Source organism: Echinops telfairi, unplaced genomic scaffold, assembly GCF_000313985.2.
Source record: "Echinops telfairi isolate 266 unplaced genomic scaffold, ASM31398v2 ScPeMD7_70;HRSCAF=299, whole genome shotgun sequence".
Classification (NCBI taxonomy): Eukaryota; Metazoa; Chordata; class Mammalia; order Afrosoricida; family Tenrecidae; genus Echinops; species Echinops telfairi.
The window spans coordinates 60,153,024-60,168,775 of NW_022103968.1; the positions used below are offsets into that span (position 1 = coordinate 60,153,024).

General features: G+C 39.8%; 1 protein-coding gene across 1 annotated transcript in view; it reads left to right on the forward strand.

Moving 5' to 3' along the window:
- Positions 1 to 15,752, forward strand: part of TET1 (tet methylcytosine dioxygenase 1) — a 118,589-nt gene that overhangs the window by 27,903 nt on the left and 74,934 nt on the right. The window contains exon 2 of the mRNA XM_045291477.1: positions 8,292 to 8,345. Within this exon, the coding sequence (XP_045147412.1) occupies positions 8,292 to 8,345 (54 nt within the window). The remainder of the gene's footprint in view (positions 1 to 8,291; positions 8,346 to 15,752) is intronic.

Below are 15,752 nucleotides of genomic sequence, written 5' to 3' on the forward strand. Positions count from 1 at the left end.
TGGTCTAGCCGGATTTGTAAGGTAGAATTGGGATAATGATAGTGGGGGGGCGGGGGGGTGTTAGGAAGCACTTAGGAACTAGAGGAAAGTTGTATGTTTTATTGTTGCTACACTGCACCCTGACTGGCTTTTCTCCTCCCCGAAACCCTTCCATAAGGAGATGTCCAGTTGCCTACAGATGAGCTTTGGGTCCCCACTCTGCATACCCCTCATTCACAATGACATGATTTTTTTCTTCTTTGATGCCTGATACCTCATCTCTTCGACAGCTCGTGATCACACAGGCTGGTGTGCTTCTTCCATGTCAGCTTTGTTGCTTCCGAGCTACATGGCCGCTGGTTTACCTTCAAGCCTTTAAGATCCCAGATGCTTTATCTTTTGATAGCTGGGCTCCATCAGCTTTCTTCACCACAGTTGCTTATGCACCCATGTTGTCTTCAGCGATCTAAGAATACCCTGGAACAACCCGATACAAGTGCTAATGGAACAAGCATTGAAATCATTGGTGCTAAAACATTTATAATAATGGCAGATAGAAAAAAAAAAAAAGAAAGAAAAAAAAATAAGAAAAAAAAAATAATGGCAGATAGTTTTTCCTATGTAATTTGCACAAACTAACACGCTTGTTAGTTTGCAGTGCATCCCTCTTGACTTCTAAGGAGGACTGTGCTGAAATCGCCTTTTAAAACAAAAAAAAATCAGGGCACATAAATCTCTTCACTTCCAACGATCTCTAAAAAATCTTATGTTTCAAAATCTCAGAAAAATCTCTTTAGACACAAATAGTGGCAAATTAGAAGAAATATCCACAGTAAGAACATCAGGAACCAGTTATTTTATTTATTTCACACACGAGTGAGTGTGCCCATTAAAAAAATATTTGGATGTTAAAAAAATCAAATGGAATGGGAAATAATTTAATTTTAGACATTCTGTTATTATAAATATTATGGGATCCATGGCAAGTTGTTGTATTCCCATCATGAAAATCTCTTTTTCTACCTAAATTAAGCTCCATTAAAAAAAAAGTTATGTATTTTAAGATTCACAGGCATTAAGCAGTGCCTCAAACGGTTGGTGAATGAAAGAACGCATGCTTTCTGGACATGAGAAGCATTAGAAATGCTTTTCTAGGAAGACACATTTTGCTTTGAAATATGATGTAAGCCTTTAGTAAATGAATTTAGACACTAAGTTGATCCTACCTGAATAAACTATCATCTTATCAAAAACATCTCATATACATATATTCTCAAAATATTTATTTTCTTCAATTAGGACACTTGGTTTCTACAAAGGTGTAGTCTAACCTCAAAACCCAAGACAAACCACTCACCTCCTTTGTAAAATGGTTACAAATATTTGTAGTGATCAACTTAATATGAACATCACTGTTGACTTTTTAGAGGACTAGCTATAGAAAATTGAAAGCTAGGACCAAGGTATAAACCATAACATTTCAAACAGGTATGGGATAGAGCCAAGTGTTGCTGATATTTCTCCATATAAAGGGGCTTCAAAAAGTTCGTGGAAAAGTGGACTTGAAAGATAATGGAATTTTTCCTTCTTTTTGAAAATGGAACTATTCTATGAACTTTTTGGAGCTACTTTATATGCATGCTCAATGATCAGCCTTATTACCCAAGTGGCAGCATATCTATTTATATGCGTCTTTCCCCACCTCTCCACAGCCACATTGGAGTGTGACTTTCAGCAACCCCAGGCTCCATCTGTACATACTCTTCTTGCTTCTTTCTGTCACCAACTCCATCCTTAGGTTTCAGTGGGCATATCACTTACTCTGAGAATCTGTCTGTGTGCCCGGTGTAACTTCCTGGAGTCATCCGCATTCTATACTCTTCTATGCTTGATTGTTTCTGTCTCTTAAGAGACAGAAGGTATAATTAATTCCCAGTGGGTAAGAGTGCTGTCACCCTTGTATGCCTATCACAGGAGGTGCCTAATAGTTATTAAATCATTTTAAAGCTTTCTTTCTGGCTACTAGATAGCAATGTTGTTGTAAAACTGAATTAATACAATTTAAAGAATGCATTTTTGGATGTGGAGGTGATTTCAGGCTACCTCAAGAATTTTATTGTATTATTAATTTTTAAAATCATTTTATTAGGGCTTATACAACTTTTTTTTGTCTTTTTCTTTTTCTATTTTTTTTTGTCTAGTGAGTGAGTGAGAGTGAGTGAGTCAGTGAGTGAGTGAGAGTGAGTGAATCAGTGAGTGAGTGAGGGAGTAAGAGTGAGGGAGTGAGTGAGAGAGAGAGTGAGTGAGAGTGTGTGAGAGAGTGAGTCAGTGAGTGAGAGTGAGAGTGAGTGAGTCAGTGAGTGAGTGAGAGTGAGAGAGTGAGTGAGAGTGAGTGAGTGAGTCAGTGAGAGAGTGAGAGAGAGTGATTGAGTGATAGTGAGTGAGTGAGAGTGAGCGAGTGAGAGTGAGTGAGAGCAGGGCTTATACAACTTTTTATCACAATCCATACATACATCAATTGTGTAAAGCACATTTGTATATTCATTGTCCTCATCAGTCTCAAAACATTTCCTCTCCACTTAAGCCCCTGACATCAGCTCCTCATTTCCCCCTCCCTCCCTGCTCCCCCATCCCTTATGAACCCTTGATAATTTATAAATTATTATTTTGTCATATCTTACACTGTCCAGCGTCTCCCTTCACCCACTTTTCTGTTGTCCATCCCCCAGGGAGGAGGTTGTATGTAGATCCTTGTAATTTGTCCCCCCTTTCCATCCCACCCTGCTTCCACCCTCCCAGTATCACCACTCTCACCATTGGTCCTGAAGGGATCATCCACCCTGGATTCCCTGTGTTTCCAATTCCTATCTGTACCAGTGCACATCCTCTGGTCTAGCCCAATTTGTGAGGTAGAATTGGGATCATGATAGTGAGGGGGTGGGGGGAAGGAAGCATGTAGGAACTAGAGGAAAGTTGTATGTTTCATTATCGCTACTCTACACTCTGGCTTGTCTCCTCCCCACCACCCATCCATAAGGGGATGTCCAATTGCCTACAGTTGGGCTTTGGGTCCCCACTCCGCACTCCCCCTTATTCACAATGATATGATTTTTTGTTCTGTTGATGCCTGATACATGATCCCTTTGATACCTCGTGATCATACCGGCTGGTGTGCTTCTTCCATGTGGCCTTTGTTGCTTCTGAGCTAGGTGGCCACTTGTTTACCTTCAAGCCTTTAAGATCCCAGACACTATATCTTTTCATAGCTGGGCACCATCAGCTTTCTTCACCATATTTGCTTATGCACCCGCTTTGTCTTCAGCAATTGTGTCGGGAAGGTGAGCATCATGGAATGCCAGTTTAATACCACAAAGTATTCTTGCATTGAGGGAGTACTATCTCAAGAATTGTAAAAGAAGTTTTCTTTTGCTAACCTTGAAAGATCCCAACTCTATTTCTCAGGAAACTGTTCAAGTATGTGTGTATCAGAAATGCTTTGACACCCCCCCCCCCCCACCATGGGATTGAACAATAAAACTGTATGGGGAGGGCAAGGATATATTAGAATGAGTAAGATATGTCAATAAAAATATTATATTAAAAAAGGAAAGAAATGCTTTGTCTCAAAAAGAATACATTTTAATGATTTTGCTATTGAGGTAGAACTATAAAATTAGGTTATCTAAAAAACTCAAGGACAATGTTGTTTAGAGTGAATTGCCCAGGAAGAATGGCAGAGGAGCATCTCAAAGGTACACAAGTTCATTTTGTAAAAAAAAATATATTGAAAATAAATTTTCAGGGAGAACACATGTACTGGGTAAGCAACAATAAGTTGACTTCAATCTTGTCATTTACTAAAGGGAAAATTGTTTTAAATAGCATCTTTTTCAGTGGTTTCTTTGTTTTTGACAAAAATCCATAGACACTAATAGCGGGCATAACCCTGCCATTTTCATACTAGCACTAAGAAGAGGTGAGAAGTTGGGGAAGAAATGACATTTCAACCGTGCAGCCTCTATGAGCATTGCAGGCAATAAGACCAAACTTTAAATTCTCTACTAGCATTGTGAAACGTATGCGACATCCTTTGAAAAATTCTTAGAGGTTGGTAATTTACAAGGGACACTTTTACACAGGTAGTTACCGTAGTTGTAGCCTCCCCCAAAATATGCAAGGAAAATATAGAACCATTTCCTGGGAGATGAGTGTGTGCCAAATATGAGGAGGATGTTTTGCCTCACAGGTGACAGTCTTGAGAAAGGGCGTAGTCCCCTGGAGATTAATTTGGGAGAAGACCCGTCCTCCTGTGCTGCCGCTGCTGGCACCATCTAGGCAGGGCGTGTAAATCCAGTTTCTTGTGGATGCACAATTGCTGGTACTTAGACCAGCACAATTTTGTTAGAATTCCAAAGTTCAAAGGGAACAAAGCATTTTTTTAAAAGCATATCTCAGATAATATTAAAATAACATTCTTTGAGAAATATGCACTGCTTATCTTCAATCCTAAAAATGAATTGTGTCTTTTTTGTTTGCTTATTGATTGATTTTGAAATGTGTTTTTCTTGTTTTATTTCTTTTTTAAAAATAATTTTATTACAATTCTTATCACAATCCATACGCACATCCATTGTGTCAAGCATATTTGTACATTTGTTGCCATCATCATTCTCAAAAACTTGCTTTCTACTAGAGCCCTTAATATCAGCTCCTCATTTTCCCCCCTCTCTCCCCACCCCCCTCTGCCTCATGAACCCTTGATAATCTATGAATTATTAGTATTTGAAATGTGTGTTTTTCAAAGGTTTTATTTAAGGTGATTTTGGGGTATTTGCAAATGCACATTCTCAGGTGTTGAGAATGAATTAGATGTCAGCTGTGTAACCCAAAGGAAATCACTTTGTGTCTTTGAGCTTGAGCTTATCTACCAGTGAAACAGTCTACATTTTCTCTAAGGTTCCGTTCTTTTCACTTTGCAATCCTATGATTTTTAAAAGGTAGACTTCATTTTATAATATATGACAGAACCTAATGCACCTGAGTTTTATTAAAATTGAATACCAAGTTATATAATTTAATAGTCAGGAGTACTTGTGGGAAAAGCAAATAGATTTCAGTGACAACGACACCTTCTGAATGACTTTCTGAGTTTCCTTCAACAGAATCTAATTGTGTTTTCCTCTAAATCACGGTTCTCAACCTGTGGGTTGCGACCCCTTTGGGGGTCAAATGACTCTTTCACAGGGGTAGCCCAATCCATAACAGTAGCAAAATGACAGTTACGAAGTAGCAACGAAAATAATTTTATGGGCTCACTTTCACTCACTCACTGACTCACTCTCTCACTCACTCACTCTCTCACTCACTTTCTAATTCACTCACTCTCATTCACGGAAAAAAAAAAATTTTATGGTTGGGGGGTCACCACACCATGAGGAGCTGTATTAAAGGGTCGCAGCTTTAGGAAGGTTGAGGACCACTGCTCTAAATAGTAATAAAAGAATGGAAATGACTCTCTTGATTCTAATCCCCCAGGGGTCATTTCTGCTTATTCTCATCATCATAACTTGCTGTCACCTAAAGCCCTGAGCTGAGACCATAAAATCTCTAAGCTGCATAGCATTTGAAATGGATGGTTACAACCATTGGAGGTCACCAATCTGGTTTTGTTTTCATCCTGGTGTCCCAGCTGGATATTTGGAGCTAATGTTAGCTCTGATCGCTTTCATTAACTCTCATATCCAGCCGGGATGAGCTTGCAGGCTTTATTCCTGATCACAGACCTTCAGCATTTGCATCGGTGGTCCGGTGTCTGGTTACATGGCATCATGTGTGTCTCATGCAATGAAAACTCTTGTTTGTTGCCTTTAAAATACAGACTTCTCACCACTTAGGATGCTCAGCATACCTAACTCCCTGAGTCTGTTTCTCTTTCATTGAGGTAATCATATGGATCACACAATATTGACGGATATTATATCATAATATATTCATGACCACTTAATTAAGTATTGAGCTATCAATCTGGAAAAAATGTTGATGCCCTCTAGAAAGGATATTAAAGTATTCAGAATCTGTAGTTGAAGCCCAAAGCACTTTTAAGGACTTACTTAGAAGATTTTGCAACCATTTCTAAACCTTTCTAATGTGTAGTCCTGTTTTTCTGCCTATTTTCCTTTGCCACAGAAAGCCTTTGCTTGCTCCTCAGAGAAGGTGTGCGCTTACAGATGTTTGGAGCTGCGTCTGTGGTTGTGGTTAGCTTAGGGCAGAATCCATTGGTTTCACTGCAAGTGTTTTAGGAGGAATTGAGAACACCACACCCAATAGATTTGAGTCTAGTACGAATTTGTTTGAAATTGGTAGGGGGGGGGGAGCTAAGAGGGGAGGGCCGGTGGGTGAGGTCAAGGACGTTTCAAAGTGGGAAACAATGCCCATTTGACTCCCTGTTCCATTAAAGCATGCTTTTGTGGCAAACCAAAAGGCTGGGAATCGAGGGTGATGAAATGCAGGCTTTCTGGCCCTCACTCTGTTCCCAGTTCCTGGTTGTGGGAATCTGTTCTGAATCCAACTGCAAGTGAAACATTCTCATCCGTGCTGAAACAGCCAAAGCGACCCTCCTGCCAACCCCACTGCTGCAGCTTTGGCTCCCGAGGCCCGGAGCGGAGCTGTCTTCCCGAGACCTGCGCCAGCTGTCAAGGTGGCGGTGATGAGACCATGACCAATCTCTGCCCTGCGTTTTGGCAGTGACCTTGAGACCACCAGCTTACCCAGCTGCTTGCTCTTGTCCTCCCTCAGCTGCTGCTGTTGCAATGCCAGCGGGCCAGAGGGAGGGAGATTCCTTTGGCTCTGCCGTTCCTACTGGAGGCAGGTGCCAACCATGGTGCCCGGCTTTCCTACCGCCTACCACCCGCTGGCTACGGTTGCCTTCCAGGTGTGTGTGGTGTGGCCGCTTGTTCCAGCCCTGGCTAGTCGTCCCTGACTCTGGGTAGTGGGTGGGTCTGACCACTCGCCTGTGCGCAGACCCGTCTCCTCCCAGAGACATGCTTGGCAGCCCCGTGGAGCGATGCTCAGTGACAGTGACAATTGACGATCTTGGGTGAGAGAAGAGCCAAGGGTTCTCTTTTTGTCCCAAGGGTCTGCCTTCTGGTAGGGCAGGGCTTCCTTTGGGGAAATGGTCACCAAAAATGCTTAGCGCCCAGAGAAATATTTTCTCTCCAGCCCCGCAGTTGCCCTTTTACTTTGGAAAACGCCTCCCCTGTTCCTTGTCCTCCTGCTGATCTTTTCCTATTATTATTATTATTATTAATCCATTTTTTGTCATCGGACATTTATTGACAGAAATCAAAGTGCTGTGTTCCTGGGCAGAGCGCCTGCTGCAAAGAGGTGTGGTTCCCGAGGAATGAGACACAGCCCGACAGCTGAGCTTACACTGTCCTCACATAACCTCCCGCCTTAAATATCGCCAATATTTAGTCTTGCCTTATAAAGTAAAAATGCACAATACCTTCCAGAGTTTAAGCAAGCCCAAATGCCCCTCTTGGCTCCGTTGTATCTCCTGTGCGCTGGAGGCAGAGCAGCACCCCCCTCCCCCCGCGCAGACCTGCTCTCAGAGTCCCGAAGAGGTTACTAATCAGGGAGACTCCGCCATCGATCCGATTGTGGAGACCTGGGGGATTTGTGTGCATTGTTTTTGCTGAAGCCTCCTGTGATTTTGCCGCGACCAGATCCTCTGCAGCGAACTCCATGTCGCAGCTTGGGGCTGCCTGTGTCCTTTGGTGAGAGTAGAGCTGCACAGGAGATCCTTTGTCTAGGAAGGGCTAGGCAGAGAAGATCACTTTGGAGTTGCTAAGCTCTGCATTGCCATTGGCTGCTCTCTTTGTGGGGCTGTTTTTGCAAAAGGCATGCCCAGCACGTCTACAGTGCTGGCAGGCCAGGGCTGCCTTTAAACACCATGATAATAATACCAAAAAGCAGTTTGCAGAACCGTTCCACTATAGAGGCTTCCTCTGCAGAAGCAAGCAAGATGGCTACCTCGTGGGCTTCGCTGTGAAGAATGCAGAGGCTAATTAAGACAGACTTTAAGGGGAAAAAGGGTATTTCCCGACTTCATCTTTCTGCAAGGTTTTTTTTTTCAGTGACTTTGGGAGTATACATTTTACATAAGCTCGTAAGACTCTCTGCCTAGCAACATGCTGGTGATTTAAAATGGCATAAGTAGTTTTACAGGGAAATTGCCAAAAATTTAGGAGGGGGGAGGTGGGAGTTATTTTTTTCTTAAATGGAGGCTCATTTTGCAATTTGATTTTTTTTAGGTTATTAAAGAAAACAAGAGGCCCCAGAGGGAAAAGAAGCCCAAAGTTTTAAAGGTAATCAGCTATTGATTAAATAATATTTATATATTTTTCTATTTCATAGAGTATTTTGCTGTCACTTGGGGGTAAATTTGGAGTACAGTGGATTTGAATCTTCCCATATTTTCAGCTGATAAATGCATTTTCACACAACTGAAGTGTCCTCACCTTTTCCCCCTATGTGCTGCATAATGTACATTAGCATCCTTATTGTCAACTCCACACAAGTCTGCACAAGGAGAAGTTTATGTGCAAAGTGTTGTGAATAAAATTAGTTTTTCTTTGTAGCATCTGCATTTGTGTTGTTGCATCAGTGTGTCAACTTAAGCTCAGTAGGAGAAAGGTATTATTTGAAGTTGACAGCTCTAATCCATTGTGATTTTAATAGACCTTCTATCAGACACTATTTTAAAATGGGGGTGGTGGTTCCTGTAGAAAAAAAACAAGCTCTCAAAAGCTCTTAGTTCAACTTAAAATGTGTAAGCCAGTGAGTTGTTTTTTTTTTAATGATTTTATTGGGGATCTTACAGCTCGCATCACAATCCATACATCCATCCAGTCAATGAGATCTTAAACACTCAAATTATCATTGCTGAATCCCAAGATCTCATTATATCACCTTTAATTTTGACATTCATAGAGCTATAGAAACATGCAGATTTTCCTTATTTTCAATAGTTTGCCTAATGAGTATTTAGTAGTAGCCTAATTCTGTCATAAGCTAACAGCCTATATTATGAGCTTTAGTCTGTGTTTAGAAGGGTTAATTTAAAAGGATAGGGCACTGCCAAAAGTTGAAGGCTAGTTTTGGTCTAGCAAATAGGTGTTTATGTGGTAAAGGCTTCAAGTGATAGAAAATCACTATTGTGAAAATAAGCAATCTGAGTAAGCAGCCTTTCTAATTCATTCAAAGCAGTAAAATACATACACATATTGCAATAAAACCAGGGATCCTCAAATTTATACAACATATACTTAATTTAAAACATTTACCTCAATCATAGTTTTTTGCAAAATAAAGTTTCCATGCTCAAGGTGGAACAACATGTTGAGCTATGGTTGTGACACAATTTGTGCCTCATTTGTTTCTCCAATGTAAATTGAAAATGTTCTTGAACTGGAGAAGCAGACCTTGCATTGTTTTCTATTGCCTTGCCACCTCCGGTTTCATTTATTTATTTATTTATTTATTTATGTTTCCTGTGTGTACACAGCATTGCCATGTACATTTTGATCAGCCAACAAGTATTTATTTAATATTTACCACACCGTCAGCACTGTGCTAAGCACTGTGCCTTGAATGAAATTGCTTGGCACAGATTCTCATTGAGCTAGGGCAAATAGCATTAAACCCTTTGCTGTTTTTCTTTGGCATATTAATCCATCCACTTCCTCTTAAACTCTTCCTTTCCCTCTTTCAAATATACAGGACTTTATTTTCTGAAAATCCGACTTGGTTTTTTTTTTTTATTATTCGTTTTATTAGGGGCTCATACAACTCTTATCACAATCCATACATACATTAATTGTGTAAAGCCATTTGTACATTCATTGCCCTCATCATTCTCAGAACATTTGCTTTCCATCTAAGCCCCTGGCATCAGCTCCTCATTTTTCCCCTCCATCCCGGCTCCCCCCCTACTTGTATTTTTTAATCTCTTACAATTTCTGTGTTTTTTGTATCTGTCTTAGGCATTTTGCCTCAACTTCTTCAAGTGAGAAATATTTATTGCCTTGTTGTTATAAATAAATGGCTTTCCAATTTGGGGTAGAAGGGTTATAAACTACTTAGAGAAACTAACATAGATCAAATGTGGTAGCTAAAGTTCTCCCACCTTTGGTAGGAAGCAGAACTAGTCTTTGGAGCACTATTTAATTCTATGTTTATTTTGTTAGACTGCGGGTGTCCTGTCATCTGAAATACATTTCAGAAGTAAATGTACAGTGTGTCATTTCTTTTGGGAATCATGGCAGCAAACTCTAGCTGCTGCTGCTTCTTTTTTTACTTTAATAAGTATCTGGGCGGCCAGGTCTCCTCTGCCACAGCAAGCCGGACTGAATTGCTGCTCCCTGCCCTCTGTACTTAGTGATTATTGGACAAGAGTAGGAAAATGCTGTAAAAGGAAAATAAATAAATAGAGGGCCTAATGCCAGGGGCTTAAGTGGAGAGGAAATGTTTTGAGAATGATGAGGGCAATGAATATACAAATGCGCTTTACACAATTGATGTGTGTATGGATTGTGATCAGAGTTGTATGAGCCCCTAATAAAATGATTAAAAAAAGAAAGAAAGAAAAATCCCCTGGTTGTCAGCATTTAAAATATTTTCTTTAATTTTCCATCAGGAACAATGTTTTGTGTTCTTGTTCAATAAAGCCTCCATTTCTTAGCTCCAAAGCAGAAATACTGAAAATGTTTAGATTTTAGCTTAGTATGTAAAACATTTAGCTAGAAAAAGTACAGTATTATACTTATAAAGGAGATACTGAACAAATGAAGTATGTATTTGTGAGAAGATTTTATGAGAGATGATGTTACTCCAGATGGCAGCTACCTAAGGGAATCAGCTATGGGAATCCCACAGGTTACACCTCGGTCTCTTTCACAGTTCTCTGGCTGCCCTCGGGTACCATGCCAGACATGTCCTCGGCTCCCTTTGGCTGTCACCTCCCATCTCTTCAAATCCCTTGCATTCTTTGCTTTTTTCAGCGTGAAGCCTACAGATATTATCTATTAGAACAGCAGTTTTCAACCTGGGGTTCACGACCCCTTTGGGGGTCGAACGACCCTTTCACAGGGGTTGCCCGATTCATTACAATAGCAGTATTACAGTTATGAAGTAGCAGCAAAAATAATTTTATGGTTGGGGGGCTCACCATAAATAACATGAGGAACTGTATTCAAGGGTCGCGGCATTGATGTGTGTATGGATTGGGATAACAGTTGTATGAGCCCCTAATAAAATGTTTAAAAAAAAAAGAAAGGTTGAGAACCACTGTATTAGGAAGTAGTTTGATAGAGAGCTGATTAAGGTAATTGGGTGTAGACTTTGTTACTTGTTCTATTGTACTCTGATCTTGGGTACTAAATATTAAATCTCATTTGTAGGAATGAAGTTCTCTGACATGTCATATATTTCTTCTTTGAAAAAGAAATCTTTGAAATCATCCTACTATTCAGCTTTTGAAATCATCCCACTTTTCTTCAGCTTTCGTAACTATAAGTGGCAGCCTCTCATTTCTGACTGGTCTTCCCCTATCTGAAATGACTGCCTGTCCCCTACCTCTCATTGCCCTCTGGCCACAGTGAATTTCACATGCCTAGCACTGCTGGTGGGCATGGTCATGCTCATTATGAGTCCCTGCCCACACTGGGACAGGAGTACCAGCTTCCTGCTAAAGCTCTATGTTGATAATCACTATTTTTGTAGAGAGACAACAGCTTGTTAGCTATTTGTGCTATAATTGTTTCCTTGACTCTTTACTAAGGTACAGGTGGGAGCATTCTTATAGTAAAAAGATGGTTTGAAATTCAGTTGTCTGAAAATGTCAAACTGATAATTTCAGACCTTGGCACATGAACTTGGCTGTGTGACATTTACTTTGGAATATCTTTCGGTAGAAAAAAAATTTTTTTAATCATTTTTATTAGGGGCTCATACAACTCTTATCACATTCCATACATACATCAATTGTGTAAAGCGCATTTGTACATTCATTGCCCTCAACATTCTCAAAATATTTCCTCTCCACGTAAGCCCCCGGCATTAGGTCCTCATTTTTCCCCTCCCTCCCTGCTCCCCCCTTCCTCATGAGCCCTTGATAATTTATAAATTGTTATTTTGACATATCTTGCCCTGTCCAACGTCTCTCTTCACCCACTTTTCGGTTGTCCGTCCCCCAGGGAGGAGGTCACATATAGTTCCTTGTAATCGGTTCAGGTAGAAAAAATTTGTGTAAAAATATCCCTTGGAAAAAGTCAATATACTATAACATTTTTTTGAGTAGATAAAAGGAATTATTTTAAAAGGTATGACTTGGGAGAGATAACATTTAAAAGTGATGAAGTAACCCAGGGCTAGCACCAGTAGAAAACCTACCGTTAGCACATGTCAGAACCCAAATAGAGTATTAGTTGAAATTAAGTGGCATAAGCTGTGACCTTTGTGGTAGCTTTTGGTAGAGGGATCCTCCAGCATGGACAGTCGCAGATGGGGGAGGGGTGTGGGTGTGCATATCCTGCCCTCCAGACTCCTGCCGCTTTCATCACTTGATCTCATTTGGAAAGTTAGAGGGAACGGACCCTCTGAAGCACAGATATAACCAGCATCGGTGATAACCATGATGGTAGTGTCAGAGCATCACTGAACCAGGGACAGGTGAGATGGAACATTAGGGAAGGTTGGCTAGACGACATATAAGAACTGCTTGCAATCCATCTGTATGTTAAAATCATCGCAGAATAAAATGTATGATCATCCCTAAGAAGGTGCTATAAGGATATGTGTTAGGTATTTTTTTCTTGATAGAGGACATTTCCTAGCAACTTGGTCATAAAATATCATCAAAGTAGTATTTGGAAGGACTTGGTGAACAAGTAGAAAAAATGTCAGTGGATATTAAATTGGGAATCCTTCTAGAAATAGTGATTTAGGAAAAGAAAGAAAGGAACTAAGTGACCTTCCTGTTAGGCACTACTGGTCTTCATGTTTCCTTACTCCTTAATGAGTGCTGATAAAGGAGAAGTTTGGGGTGAGGCTTACTATCAATATCTCACCAGGAGAGGACAGCAGACTTAGTTGCATATTGTGATGCTCATATGAAGTAGTTTCAAAATTTCATAGAAAAATGGAAACTTTAAAGGTTCATGGCTTTTCCCCCTCATTGACATTTGAAGCCCCTTTCTATGTATTTTTGAAACATTTTGTAAAAAGTCAACTTAAAAATAAATCATATAAAAAAATAAAGAAAAAAATAAATCATATTCTCACATAGTCTTGACTCACATGACACTATCATTGTAATATTTAGTATCATTCCCTGGCAGGTAGCATATGCTCTGTAAATATCCCTTCCTGATTAATACATACGTTTCCATCGTGCTCTAAGTGCTAGGCTTACAATAGTGAGCCCTGGTGGTGTAGTGGTTGGCCTGTGATCTGCATGGCCAGCAGTTTGAAACAATGGGCAGCTCCATGGGAGAAAGACTGGGCTTTCTACTGCCATCCACAGTTGCAGTCTGGGAAAGCCACAGGGGGTCCTCACCAGTCAGCACTGACTCCATGGCAGTGAGTGGGAGGGTTGTAATGGTCAACAACTAAATCTGCTTTCTATTCTCAAGGAAAAGTGCTGAGATGGAAAACACTATCAAAGGAAATTTAGTGTTTTTGAGACTTATTCTCATCATCTGTGATAGTGTTTCTCAAAGTGAGTGGCAGGCAACACCCCCTAGGGCACCCTGGGTTGGTGGGGTAGAGGCTACAAAAACAAATAGATTACATCCAGGATTATGGGCTATATTAGAAAAGTTTTGTGCTGTATCCTTGAGGGTGCTAAGTGACTTTTTTTATTCCTGAAAAGGGGGCAGTAGGCAAATAAGTTTTAGAATCTATCATCTATTACATGCTGAATAAGAATAAGCTAGAAAATATTGCTTTTAGAGTGCCAGCTCACACATGCAAGGTTGACAGAAACATGACTCACCATGTCTCTGCTCTCATTGAATGGCGGGAAACAAGTTTTCTCAGCAATACGCTTGTCTTAGGCTCATTAGGGTGCCTTCCAAAATTAAACCCAAAGCAAACTCCCTGCCATCAGGTTGATTTTGACTTATACCCTATAAGACAGGGTAGAACTGCCCTTGCAGGTTCCCAAGACCATAAATCTTGTCCTGGAGTAGACAGTGCATCCCTCTTTCCCCCAGTGCCTGCTGATTTTGAACTCCTAACCACATGGATTACAGTCTAACACCTAGCCACTACCCCACCACAGCTCCCAACAGGGCCCTCTTGAAAGAGACCTGAGAGGATCTGCTGGGCCAGTTTAATGCAAAGCAGAGAGATCATAAATTTTGGGGGGAAATCTTAATAAATTTTCTCAAAGAATACAGATTTTTAAATATTTAAATTAGATTAGAAAATATTAAAAAACAATTCATCGATGAGAAGGTAGGAAAATTGTGCCTAGGAATTTTCTTTCCATCATGACAATGCACCTCATCATTCATGGATTTCTCCGATTTTGTTTGCACCAGTTTTTGTTTTTAACTTACCCTTGACTCTACTAGGCAATTAATAAGGTAACTCAGTTGTAAATTTACAACTGATTGGAATGGACCCAATCAGAATAAGTAAATAAAATGCAATTTGGGTTGGATAGGATTGAGAAAACTTTTACATTCATTCAGGCTGAAAAACAAAAAATCAAATTAAAAAAACTGAAATTCTTCCTAGTTCAGGAAAGAACATATCCAAGTATCTTGAATAGTACTTAAGCTCATGTGATGCTGTGCTTGTTCTGATAGCACTGGCTCCATAGACATTTATCCAAATTCTAACTGCCTTTTTGTATACCATTCTATATATTGACTATATTCTCAGGTGCCAATTAAAGACAGCCAAATAACAGGTAACACATGAGAATTCTTATTAAAATGTTTAGTATTGATCTCAATCCATTAAAAAATTAAGGGAAATTTAATAATTTTAAAAAGGAATGCCTTTTTACCCTAAAAGATGTCATTTTCTTTTTCTTTTTAAGTGACACTAATACTATTCACCGTGCAGAGCCATGACTGTTATCACAATTACTTTTCTTTTTTTATTGAAATAGCAGAATGATGGAGAAATTGAAAGAGTAATACATTTGATCATAATCAAGAAAAAGCATTATTTTAGAGCTTTCTAGAAAAACCAGGGAATTCTAATTTTTATTGTTTTTATGTATTCCAATCGTACCCCAAAAGTATCTTTTTAGTAGTCTCCCCCCAAAACCCAACAACCAACCCTAGATTAGGCTTTACATTTGATTACCATGTTTCTTTCCTTTTTTAATGTAGTATCCCATCATTTTGTGTTTGTGTACATATATGTGTGTGTGTACCATTATTGACTGATAATTTTGAGGAGGGAAATTGCTTCTATTTATATATAATCTTTCGAGTGAAATATGAAGTAACCTGTGTAACTGGACAGTAAACTTTGGGTGTCCGATAGGTGGTCAAATCATATTTATCAGTTAGGACATTTGATGGATATTATACAATGCTCCCTGAAGCCTAAGTTCTTTTTTTTTTAATCATTTTTTGGAAGCTCGTACAACCCTTAGCACAATCTATACATACATCAATTGTGTAAAGCACATTTGTACATTCATTGCCCTCATCATTCTCAAAACATCCGCTCTCCACCTAAGCCCCTGGCAT